Genomic DNA, 11,612 nt, shown 5'->3' with positions numbered 1-11,612 from the left:
AGTACTCCACAAGGGGGCTCCCTCTGGGATAAGATAATATAAGAATATAAACTTCCTAACAGTGAGGACGATTAACAAGTGGGACAGCTTGCCACTAAAAGTTGTGGGCACTCCATCCCTGGAGGTTTTTAAGAAGTAACGATGATAGTCCAGGTTCTCCTGCTTGAGCAGGGGGTGGACTAAAAGACCTCTAAGGTCCCTTCCAGCTCTATTATATTCTATAAGATCAAAAGGACGAGGAGTCCCACTTTTCTCGTGGGATGCAGAAAAGTAACGGGGGGGGGAATCAGAAACCTTGTGGGGAAATCAAAGCAGTCAAAAGCCTTTCCCGGGATTTCAGAACAAACCAAGTGAATTTCGTCTGTGGTTGAAGTCTGCCTAATATCACAATCTGGACTGGAAGTTGGGGCGACAAATTTTCGTCTTCTGCCAACTGAGTGAGACTGGATGGGTTTATTACAGTTCACTAGCAGCTATTTCTGTCAGGAAATTTCTCCTCAGTTCTAAGTTGCTTCTCTCCTTGATTAGTTTCCACCCATTGCTTCTCGTCCTACCCTCAGGTGCCTTGGAGAATAGCTTGACTCCCTCTTCTTTGTCGCAACCCCTGAGATATTGGAAGACTGCTATCATGTCTCCCCTGGTCCTTCTTTTCATTCAACTAGACATCCCCAGTTCCTGCAACCGTTCTTCGCATGTTTTAGCCTCCAGTCCCCTAAATCCTCTTTGTTGCTCTTCTCTGCACTCTTTCTAGAGTCTCCACATCTTTTCTACATCGTGGCGACCAAAACTGGATGCAAATATTCCAAGTGTGGCCTTCCCAAGGCCTTGTAAAGTGGTATCAACACATGATCTTGATTCTCTCCCTCTGTTGATGCAGCCTAGAACTGTGTTGGCTTTTTTGGCAGCTGCTGCACACGGCTGGCTCCTATTTAAGTGGTTGTCCACTAGGACTCCAAGATCCCTCTCACAGTTACTACTGTTGAGCAAGGCACCACCTATACTCTACCTGTACATTTGGTTTTTCTTGCCTAAATGTAGAACCTGACTCTTTTCACCATTGGATTTCATTTTGTTAGATAGTGCCCAATGTTCAAGTTTGTCAAGATCCTTCTGTATCTTAAGCCTGTCTTCTGGAGTGTTGGCTATTCCTGCCAGCTTGGTGTCATCTGCAAATTTCCCCATTTTTGAGCATGTGCTCAAAAGCCCAATGGGGCTTATTATCCAGGGAGGTCTTATTTTCGGGGAAACAGGGGTAGACATTCAAAGACTCAAGGAAAGAAGAACTGGTCCAAAACGGTCACACTTCACATTTATTTTGGAAAAAAAAGTCTTCTTAAAAATACTCCTACAAAGATGGCGGAGTAACAGGTTCTGCGTTCTCTTTATAAATACATCGGGTTGCCCTTCTCCCCTTTCCCCGCGGACACCCCAAAGATGTCCGACGAAGTGCAGGGGAGAAGGCTTGGTTGGAATGGAAGACGCACCCTTGCGGGGGAGGACAAGGGCTGGGAAAAAACCACCTCTTATTCACATTTTTGTTGTCGTCGTTGTGTTGTAAAAAACTGCAAATACTGTCGGGGTAAAGAACAAGGGTGACCCCTGTGGGGTTATCCTTAAGACGGAGACCTGGCGATAAACTGAGATGTATCTTCGTGAAGCTTCAAGTTCTTCCAAGCTGGACGGTCCATGAATGTCCAGAGTTCGGGACCCTCCAATTCCGCACACACGCCCCACCCACCCCCTCCCAAAAGGAAATTACAGACAAGAAAAATTTAATTTTTAAATAAATACTCGCTCCCGTTGGAAGCCACTTCTCCTCCGTATAACATCGTTTCGCGCCGTATTCACAGCCGGAACTCCAAAAGCTGTTTTGAAGATGGCAACTTATTTATCCAAGGGGAATAAAGTCGCCTTCCGGGTGAAAGGCTCTTGATGGCGTTTCTTCCAACTTGCGAACCCCTTTGGCTCATCCTTAAATCAGCCTCCTTTCTCGCGCCAAAGCCTTCCTCGCAGGAGGACCACAGTACCCATAAGCCTGCCATTTTATTGCTCGGGACAGGTGGACGTGAACTTGGTAAAGCAGATGAAGGGAGGGGGGAGAAAACGAGATTTTTTCCACAGACAAAAGCAGAGCCAAGCTGCGAAAAGCAACAGGCGGTGTGACTCCCAGAATTCTCCACGCCGGCGGGGGAATTCTGGGAGTTGGAAGTCCACGGACGCCGGCTGCAGAACCGAGAATGGAGCATTTTGTAAGTTTAGCAACCTGGAGACGGGTGGACTTCAACGCCCAGAATTCCCCATGCATCCAATGTGTACTTCAACTCCCAGAATTCTCCACGCCGGCTGGGGGATTCTGGGAGTTGAAGGCCACAGACGCCGGCTGCAGAACCGAGAATGGAGCATTTTGTAAGTTTAGCAACCTGGAGACGGGTGGACTTCAACGCCCAGAATTCCCCATGCATCCAATGTGTACTTCAACTCCCAGAATTCTCCACGCCGGCTGGGGGATTCTGGGAGTTGAAGGCCACAGACGCCGGCTGCAGAACCGAGAATGGAGCATTTTGTAAGCTTAGCAACCTGGAGACGGGTGGACTTCAACGCCCAGAATTCCCCATGCATCCAATGCGTACTTCAACTCCCAGAATTCTCCACGCCGGCTGGGGGATTCTGGGAGTTGAAGGCCACGGACGCCGGCTGCAGAACCGAGAATGGAGCATTTTGTAAGCTTAGCAACCTGGAGACGGGTGGACTTCAACGCCCAGAATTCCCCATGCATCCAATGCGTACTTCAACTCCCAGAATTCTCCACGCCGGCTGGGGGATTCTGGGAGTTGAAGTACACGGATGCCGGCTGCAGAATTGAGAATGGAGCATTTTTTAAGTTTAGCAACCTGGAGATGGGTGGACTTCAACGCCCAGAATTCCCCATGCATCAAATGTGTACTTCAACTCCCAGAATTCTCCACGCTGCATGGGGGATTCTGGGAGTTGAAGTACACGGACGCCGGCTGCAGAATCGAGAATGGAGCATTTTGTAAGCTTAGCAACCTGGAGACGGGTGGACTTCAACGCCCAGAATTCCCCATGCATCCAATGCGTACTTCAACTCCCAGAATTCTCCACGCCGGCTGGGGGATTCTGGGAGTTGAAGTCCACGGACGCCGGCTGCAGAATTGAGAATGGAGCATTTTTTAAGTTTAGCAACCTGGAGATGGGTGGACTTCAACGCCCAGAATTCCCCATGCATCCAATGCGTACTTCAACTCCCAGAATTCTCCACGCCGGATGGGGAATTCTGGGTGTTGAAGTCCACCCATCTTCAAATTGCGAAAGTCTACGACAGATAAAATATTCTGGGAAAAAAGCTCTTTATAAGCCAGCTTGCAGAGGGGGAGGAAAAAAACAACCCCACATCTTAAATTTGAATGAAAATTAATGAGTGGGTGGGAGGAGAGGAGGCTCACGATTTGAGAAAACCCACCAGGGATAATTTGGCACGGCGAGCCAAGCCCCCTCCTCTTAAAAGGATGAAGGGGGGGTGGGGAAAAACGAGGCAGGCTTGGAGCAGATTTCTCGTGCAAAAGCGAGTTTGGATCGGTGCGCTCCCCCTTTGCAGGCATACATCAAAAGCTTTGTGTCTCTGTGTGTTTGTGTTATTTTCGAAAGAGAGACCTCCTGACAAACAGAGTTAATTTCCTTGCGGCCTTGTGGAAAATCCTCTCCTTCCCACTCTTTTTTTTCCCCTGTCCTGCCATTGCGGGGAACAACGTCCCGAGTTTTCAAAGACTCAGAGGCTCATTCACTTTCCTATCGGCGTCTCGCTCGCTTGCTTATAATTGCTTTGCAGATTCGACCTGCTTCGATTACAGGTAGTCCTCGGCTTATGGGCCACAATCGAGGTCAAACCTCCTGTCGCTAAGCCAGACGGTTGGGAAGCGAGGTTTGGCCCGCTTGGCGACGTTTCTCCCCACCGGTGTTAAGGAGATCGCCGTTGTGGCTAAATTCGTCACACTTTTGTTAATCGAAGCGGGTTTCCTCCCTCGGCTCTGGGAGAAGGTTGTAAGAGGGGATCACGTGACCCCGGGACACTGCGACTGTCATAAATACGAGTCGGTTGCCAAGTGGATTTCCATCCCGTGATTGTGGGGAGGCTGTGATGGTCGTGTGAGCAATAGTGTCTAAGTTTTTGCGGCTTTGAATGATCACTGAGTGAATTGTCGTTAAGTCGAGGAGTACCTGTATCGGGCAAGCTCACCCGTACAAATGCAAATGGAAAAAAAATAGGACCTCTCTCTCTCAACACACACATACACAAACACACACAAACTTAGAAGCAACTTGGTGTCAATGCCTGGCTCCTTGGGAGGAGAAACACAATTATTATTATTATTATTATTTGCATTCGGAGGAGGCCGAAGAAAACACTGCCCGACCCAACCTGCTGGGGACCCCCATGGCAAACGGAGAAGTCATGGACAAGCACAACAGAAAAGCACGACAAGTCTACAACACGCTACAAAGGGAGGAAGGCCTGGTGAACAAATGGCGAGTGTGTCGGAGTTGCCGTTCGCGGGTGCAAAAGAGGAACGGGCTCCGGGAAGCGCCGAGAAATCCAAACCCGATCCCGTGTCGCTCAAGGACCGACCTGAACCGTAGGAAGCTCCTTTAGGGACTGCGGGGAGGAAGAAGGTTGAAGAGGACATCAAAATTCGTAAAAAAAAAACCTTCTGTCCTTCGCAGGAAAGAGGGTTTCAAAAAAAACCCGTCCGTAGGTAAAACCTCCTGTCTCTGGCCCCTTCGCCGGTCCAGCTCTAAAATCACGTCCACCAAACCCTGGATGAGATGAAGCCTCCTTAGCGCCACTCCGGACGTTCGGAGACTTCCTGTGTAGACGGCGACGCTGAAACGGCTCGTTCGAAGGATGGACGGGGTGGAAGAGGGGCCGAGAACGGGCCGCTTGCCATCCCTTCCCCGACTTTAGCCCTTTAAGGAGAAGGTCCCACGCCACCCACGCGGGATTTGGACGTGTCCTCCTAAATAAGAAATCCAGGGTGGCTCCGGTTTGCTCAGAGTCCGTGGTCGCTCGACGCTCCGTGTCCGTCTGGTTCGGGGAGGCCCCGAGGCCCATGGGAAAACTGGACGCGCTCCAGGACAACGAGGGAGCGGGGCCTCCGAACCTGTGGTCGTGTGTGCGAGAAGCACATCTCAAACTTCCACGGACTGGATCTGGCTCATTTGTGTCCGCATCACCTGGACGCTGTTCAGAATCTTCTTCTGGTGTCCGGCCAACGTCACTCCAACTCGCAAGATGTCTCTGGAGATGGGAAGAAGAGCAGGGGAGGGAAGATTAGGGAGGGACCGCATTGTATCGTAGGGTATTTTGTATTGTATTGTATGTTGTATTTTATATTGCATTGTATTTATTTTGCATTTTGTAGTGTAGTGTAGTGTAGTGTAGTGTAGTGTAGTGTATTGCATTTTTTATTGTTTTGTGTTTTGTGCTGTGCTGTGCTGTACTGTATTTTGTATTGTTTTGTATAATTTTGTATTGTGTTTTGTTGTGTTGTACTGTATTGTATTGTATTTTGCATTTTACTCTATTGTATTATACTTTACAGTATTGTATTATGCTGTATTATATTTTGTATTGTAGTGTATTTTATATTGAGTTGCACTGTGCTATATTGTATATTGTATTGTTTTGTGTTTTGTATTGTTTTGTGTTTTGTATTGTTTTGTGTTTTGTATTGTACTGTATTTTGTATTGTGTTGCACTGCACTGTATTGTATTTTGTATTGTTTTGTCTTTTGTATTGTTTTGTATTTTCTGTTGTTTTGCATTTTGTATATTGTGTTGTACTGCACTGTATTGTATTTTGTATTGCATTGTATTTTGCATTTTGCAGTGTACTGTACTGTATTGTATTGTATTGTATTGTACTCTATTGTTTTTGGTATTGTTTTGTATTTTGTATTATATTTTATTGTACTGTATTTTGTATTGTATTCCATTCCATGCCATGCCATGCCATTTTGGCATACTTTATCTTATTTTATTTCATCCTTTTATTTACGATTCTGTTTTACAGGTAGCCCTCGACTTACGACCACAACCGCCCCCCCCAAAACACTTCTGTTGTTAAACGAGACATTCGTTAAGTGAACTTTGCACCCTGGCCCCCGCCCTTCAGCGCATCTCTGCGCTTCTGGCGTCAGTCCCGCAGTTGCTAGGCGAATCTGACTCCGCCCACGAATCGTTTTAAGTCGAGAACTACCCGTGTTTGATTTTACGCGAGGGAATATTTTGCAGCTTTAACGTTTGGTGTTCTTACTCCATCGTCATCTGGGAAACCAAGTCGAAAGTGGAGAATCCGTTGCTGGTGAAATTCTCTTTGTACTGGCCCATCTTGATGGCTTCCAGCCACTCGTCGACACTGTTGAAACTGGAATAATCGGGGATCGTCCGGTCCAGCAAAGGAAGATTAATCCTGCAGGGTCAATCAAATTTTTTAAAAAAATCAACTTCAATTTCAATTTGCCACCAAGCGCGGGGGGGGGGGTCCTCGATTTACGGCCACAATTTTTGGTGCTCAGCGAGACGTTCGCCTTGTTTTTTTATGACCATTCCCGGCCACAATCCCTGAGGTTGCGAAATTCATCGCCCGGCGGTGAAGGGAACCCAGCTTCCCCACAGGCTTCAGTCGCTAAAAGGGGCTTGCATGTTCTCCTGCGACCGTCATAAATATGAACCAAGTGGCTGCCCAGCGGCTGAATTTGGACACGGGGACCGTGGGCAGACGGTTGTAAGTGTGGGGAAAAAAATGCGGAGGGAGGGGAAAAGGGAGGGAACCTAATTCCAGGTTTATCCCAAACTTGGTGACTCTCTTCAATGCAGATATTACTGGTAGATCCCCATGTTGGACCTCCAGTCAACCAATGTCAAGGAAGGAACTTCAACCAATGAAGAAGACTCAAAGTCTTCTCCATGATCAAAGTCCAAGAGTTTGCTTTTAAGGAAGGTCCTTCAACCAATGAAGAAGACTCAAAGTCTTCTCCCCGGTCAAAGTCCAAGAATTTGCTTTTAAGGAAGGTCCTTCAACCAATGAAGAAGACACAAAGCCTTCTCCACAATCAAAGTCCAAGAGTTTGCTTCCAAGGAAGGTTCTTCAACCAACGAAGAAGACTCCAAATCTTCTCCACGATCAAAGTCCAAGAGTTTGCTTCCAAGGAAGGTTCTTCAACCAATGAAGAGGACACAAAGCCTTCTCCACAATCAAAGTCCAAGAGTTTGCTTCCAAGGAAGGTTCTTCAACCAACGAAGAAGACTCAGTCTTCTCCACAATCAAAGTCCAAGAGTTTGCTTCCAAGGAAGATCCTTCAACCAACGAAGAAGACTCAAAGTCTTCTCCACGATCAAAGTCCAAGAGTTTGCTTCCAAGGAAGGTTCTTCAACCAATGAAGAAGACTCAAAGCCTTCTCCATGATCAAAGTCCAAGAGTTTGCTTCCAAGGAAGATCCTTCAACCAACAAAGAAGACTCAAAGTCTTCTCCACGATCAAAGTCCAAGAGTTTGCTTCCAAGGAAGGTTCTTCAACCAATGAAGAAGACTCAAAGTCTTCTCCACGATCAAAGTCCAAGAGTTTGCTTCCAAGGAAGGTTCTTCAACCAATGAAGAAGACTCAAAGCCTTCTCCATGATCAAAGTCCAAGAGTTTGCTTCCAAGGAAGATCCTTCAACCAACAAAGAAGACTCAAAGTCTTCTCCACGATCAAAGTCCAAGAGTTTGCTTCCAAGGTAGGTTCCTCAACCAACGAAGAAGACTCAAAGTCTTCTCCACGATCAAAGTCCAAGAGTTTTCTTCCAAGGAAGGTTCTTCAACCAACGAAGAAGACTCAAAGTCTTCTCCACGATCAAAGTCCAAGAGTTTGCTTCCAAGGTAGGTTCCTCAATCAACGAAGAAGACTCAAAGTCTTCTCCACAATCAAAGTCCAAGAGTTTGCTTCCAAGGAAGGTTCTTCAACCAATGAAGAAGACTCCAAGTCTTCTCCACGATCAAAGTCCAAGAGTTTGCTTCCAAGGTAGGTTCCTCAACCAACAAAGAAGACTCAAAGTCTTCTCCACAATCAAAGTCCAAGAGTTTACTTCCAAGGAAGGTTCTTCAACCAATGAAGAAGACTCCAAGTCTTCTCCACGATCAAAGTCCAAGAGTTTGCTTCCAAGGTAGGTTCCTCAACCAACAAAGAAGACTCCAAGTCTTCTCCGCGATCAAAGTCCAAGAGTTTGCTTCCAAGGAAGGTTCTTCAACCAATGAAGAAGACTCCAAGTCTTCTCCACGATCAAAGTCCAAGAGTTTGCTTCCAAGGAAGGTCCTTCAACCAACGAAGAAGACTCCAAGTCTTCTCCATGATCAAACTCCAAGAGTTTGCTTCCTTACCCTGAGGAAAGAGGTGCCATGGCTTTCAGACTGTTGGGATTTCGGATCATCTTGTCTAGGGTGTTGACAATCTGTCCAAATTTCGGCCGGTGGTTGCGGTCCTTTTGCCAGCAGTCCAGCATGAGCTGATGGAGAGCGCTCGGACAGTCCATGGGCGGTGGTAACCGGTAGTCCTGCTCAATCGCGTTGATCACCTGCCAAGGGATGATCCATAATTTCACATCTCTTGAACCCTGGGTGAATCTCACGCTCATTTGCTCAGAACCTTGGGTGGGAAAAATAAATGAACTTACGTCCTGGTTGGTCATATCCCAATAAGGTCTCTCCCCATAGGACGTGACTTCCCACATGACAATGCCATAGCTCCACACATCGCTGGCAGAAGTGAATTTCCGGTACTGGATGGCCTCAGGCGCCGTCCAGCGGATCGGGATCTTCCCACCCTGTGAAGAGAAGGAGAAGGATTGAGTCCGAGAAGAATCGGGGTGTCCTACAGCAGGAGTCTCCAACCTTGGCAACGTTAAGACTGGTGGACTTCAGAGAAAGAGAGAGAGAGAAAGAGATAGAGAGAGAGAGAGAGAGAGAGAGAGAGAGAGAGAGAGAGAGAGAGAGAGAGAGAGAGAGAGAGAAAGGGATAGAGAGATAGAGAGAGAGACAGACAGACATAGATAGATGAGAAAGGGAGAGAGAGAAAAAGAGAGAGAGAGAAAGATAGATAGATGATAGATAGATAGATGATAGATAGATAGATACATAGATACATAGATACATAGATACATAGATACATAGATACATAGATACATAGATACATAGATAGATACATAGATAGATGAGAAAGGGAGAGAGAGAAAGAGAGAGAGAGAAAGAGATAGATAGATAGAGAGAGAGAGAGAGAGAGAGAGAGAGAGAGAGAGAGAGAAAGGGATAGAGAGAGAGAGAGAGAGAGAGACAGACAGACAGACATAGATAGATGAGAAAGGGGAGAGAGAGAGAGAGAGATAGCGATAGAGAGAGACATAGATAGATGAGAAAGGGAGAGAGAGAAAGAGAGAGAGAGAGATAGATGATAGATAGATAGATGATAGATAGATGATAGATAGATAGATAGATACATAGATACATAGATACATAGATAGATACATAGATAGAGACGTAGATAGATGAGAAAGGGAGAGAGAGAAAGAGAGAGAGTGAAAGAGAGAGAGAGAGAGAGAGAGTGAGAGAAAGGGATAGAGAGATAGAGAGAGAGACAGACAGACAGACATAGATAGATGAGAAAGGGAGAGAGAGAAAGAGAGAGAGAGAGAAAGATAGATGATAGATAGATAGATGATAGATAGATGATAGATAGATAGATAGATAGATAGATAGATAGATAGATGATAGATAGATAGATAGATAGATAGATAGATAGATAGATAGATAGATAGATAGATAGATAGATAGATAGATATAGAGAGAGGGATGGGGCCTAGGCTGTCCGTCAACCCTCAGATGGAGAGTCAACAGCCCCCAGGTCTGGAGGTGGCTGATGAGGAAGAGAAGGAGCAGCTGAGTCCAGTGCCTGACGCACAGATGCACAGAAAGCAGAGAGGAGAGGAGAGCAGTGGAAATCTATGGGCCGGTCCTCGGGATGAAAGAGCCACCACTGCTAGCGAAGCCCTCCCTAACTCTGGGGATCAAAGGCAGGGGGCGGAGATGAATAGATGTGGCAGACAGCTACTCATCTTCCGGACGGACAGCCTTGTTAGCCTGCGGTGAGAGAGGAACTCTTTGCCGGGGGCTGCCGGCGTTCCTAATGAAAGGAATTTGGGTCAGGACAACCTCAGAAGAGGCAGAAGACGGCTAAGCCTCCCTGGACGTATCTCGAGAGCTTCTCCCACCCTCTTACCAGGGCGCTGGTGTAGGTGGGGTCCGAGGTGTCATCCTCCAGGAAGCGCGAGAGGCCGAAGTCCGAAACTTTGCAGACCAGGTTGCTGTTCACCAAAATGTTGCGGGCGGCCAAGTCGCGGTGGACGTAGTTCATGTCGGCCAGGTACTTCATGCCAGCCGCGATGCCCCTCAGCATGCCCACCAGCTGGATGACCGTGAACTGTCCGTCGTTTTGCTGAAGGGAAGGACAGGAGGGAGGGGAAAGGGGCGTGAGATCCCAGGAGAGGTGAAGGGAGCGGGGGAGAGAGCTGGCCAACTCGGGGTCAAGGGAACTGCTGGCCAGAGGAGAACGTTTCCTCCAAAAAATAAGTTCTCCTCAACCTTCTCGTCTGGAATTCCGTGGGACTGACTTCAAGGCATCCGTTGGGAGAGAAATGGAAGGGGCCTTGGAGGTCTTCTAGTCCAGCCCCCTGCTCATGCAGGAGACCATCTACCATTTCAATCAATCAGTCAATCCGAATAGAGCTGGAAGGGGCCTTGGAGGTCTTCTAGTCCAACACTCTGCTCAAGTGGGAGACCCCAGACCATTTCAATCAATCAATCAATCAGGATAGAGCTGGAAGGGACCTTGGGGGTCTTCAAGTCCAACCCCCTGCTCAAGAAGGAGACCCCATACCATGTCAATCAATCAGTCAATCCGAATAGAGCTGGAAGGGACCTTGGGGGTCTTCTAGACCAACCCCCTGCTCAAGCAGGAGACCCCAGACCATTTCAATCAATCAATCAATCAGGATAGAGCTGGAAGGGACCTTGGAGGTCTTCTAGTCCAACCCCCTGCTCAAGCAGGAGACCCCAGACCATTTCAATCAATCAATCAATCAGGATAGAGCTGGAAGGGACCTTGGAGGTCTTCTAGACCAACCCCCTGCTCAAGTGGGAGACCCTAGGCCATTTCAAACAATCAATCAGTCAATCAATCAATTAGAATAGAGCTAGAAGGGACCTGGGAGGTCTTCTAGTCCAACCCTCTGCTCAAGCGGGAGACCCCAGACCATTTCAATCAATCAATCAATCAGGATAAAGCTGGAAGGGACCTTGGAGGTCTTCTAGTCCAATCCCCTGCTCAAGCAGGAGACCCTTGACCATTTCAATCAATCAGAATAGAGCTGGAAGGGGCCTTGGAGGTCTTCTAGTCCAGCCCCCTGCTCATGCAGGAGACCATCTACCATTTCAATCAATCAGTCAATCCGAATAGAGCCGAAAGGGACCTTGGAGGTCTTCTAGTCCAATCCCCTGCTCAAGCAGG

General features: G+C 47.5%; 1 protein-coding gene across 1 annotated transcript in view; it reads right to left on the bottom strand.

Moving 5' to 3' along the window:
- Window positions 1-3,686: 3,686 nt before the first annotated feature.
- Window positions 3,687-11,612, bottom strand: part of EPHB2 (EPH receptor B2) — a 45,459-nt gene continuing 37,533 nt past the window's right edge. The window contains 5 exon segments of the mRNA XM_087702624.1: window positions 3,687-5,314; window positions 6,333-6,488; window positions 8,435-8,628; window positions 8,728-8,877; window positions 10,326-10,541. Coding sequence (XP_087558750.1) covers window positions 5,206-5,314; window positions 6,333-6,488; window positions 8,435-8,628; window positions 8,728-8,877; window positions 10,326-10,541 — 825 coding nt within the window. The 3' untranslated portion in view covers window positions 3,687-5,205.

The sequence above is a fragment of the Thamnophis sirtalis genome, unplaced genomic scaffold (assembly GCF_051295495.1).
Source record: "Thamnophis sirtalis isolate CommonGarterSnake01/CBP01778 unplaced genomic scaffold, rThaSir2_p1.2 scaffold_15, whole genome shotgun sequence".
In the NCBI taxonomy this organism is placed as follows: Eukaryota; Metazoa; Chordata; class Lepidosauria; order Squamata; family Natricidae; genus Thamnophis; species Thamnophis sirtalis.
Note: the sequence above shows the minus strand (reverse complement) of the source record. Positions and strands in the feature narration are given on the sequence as shown.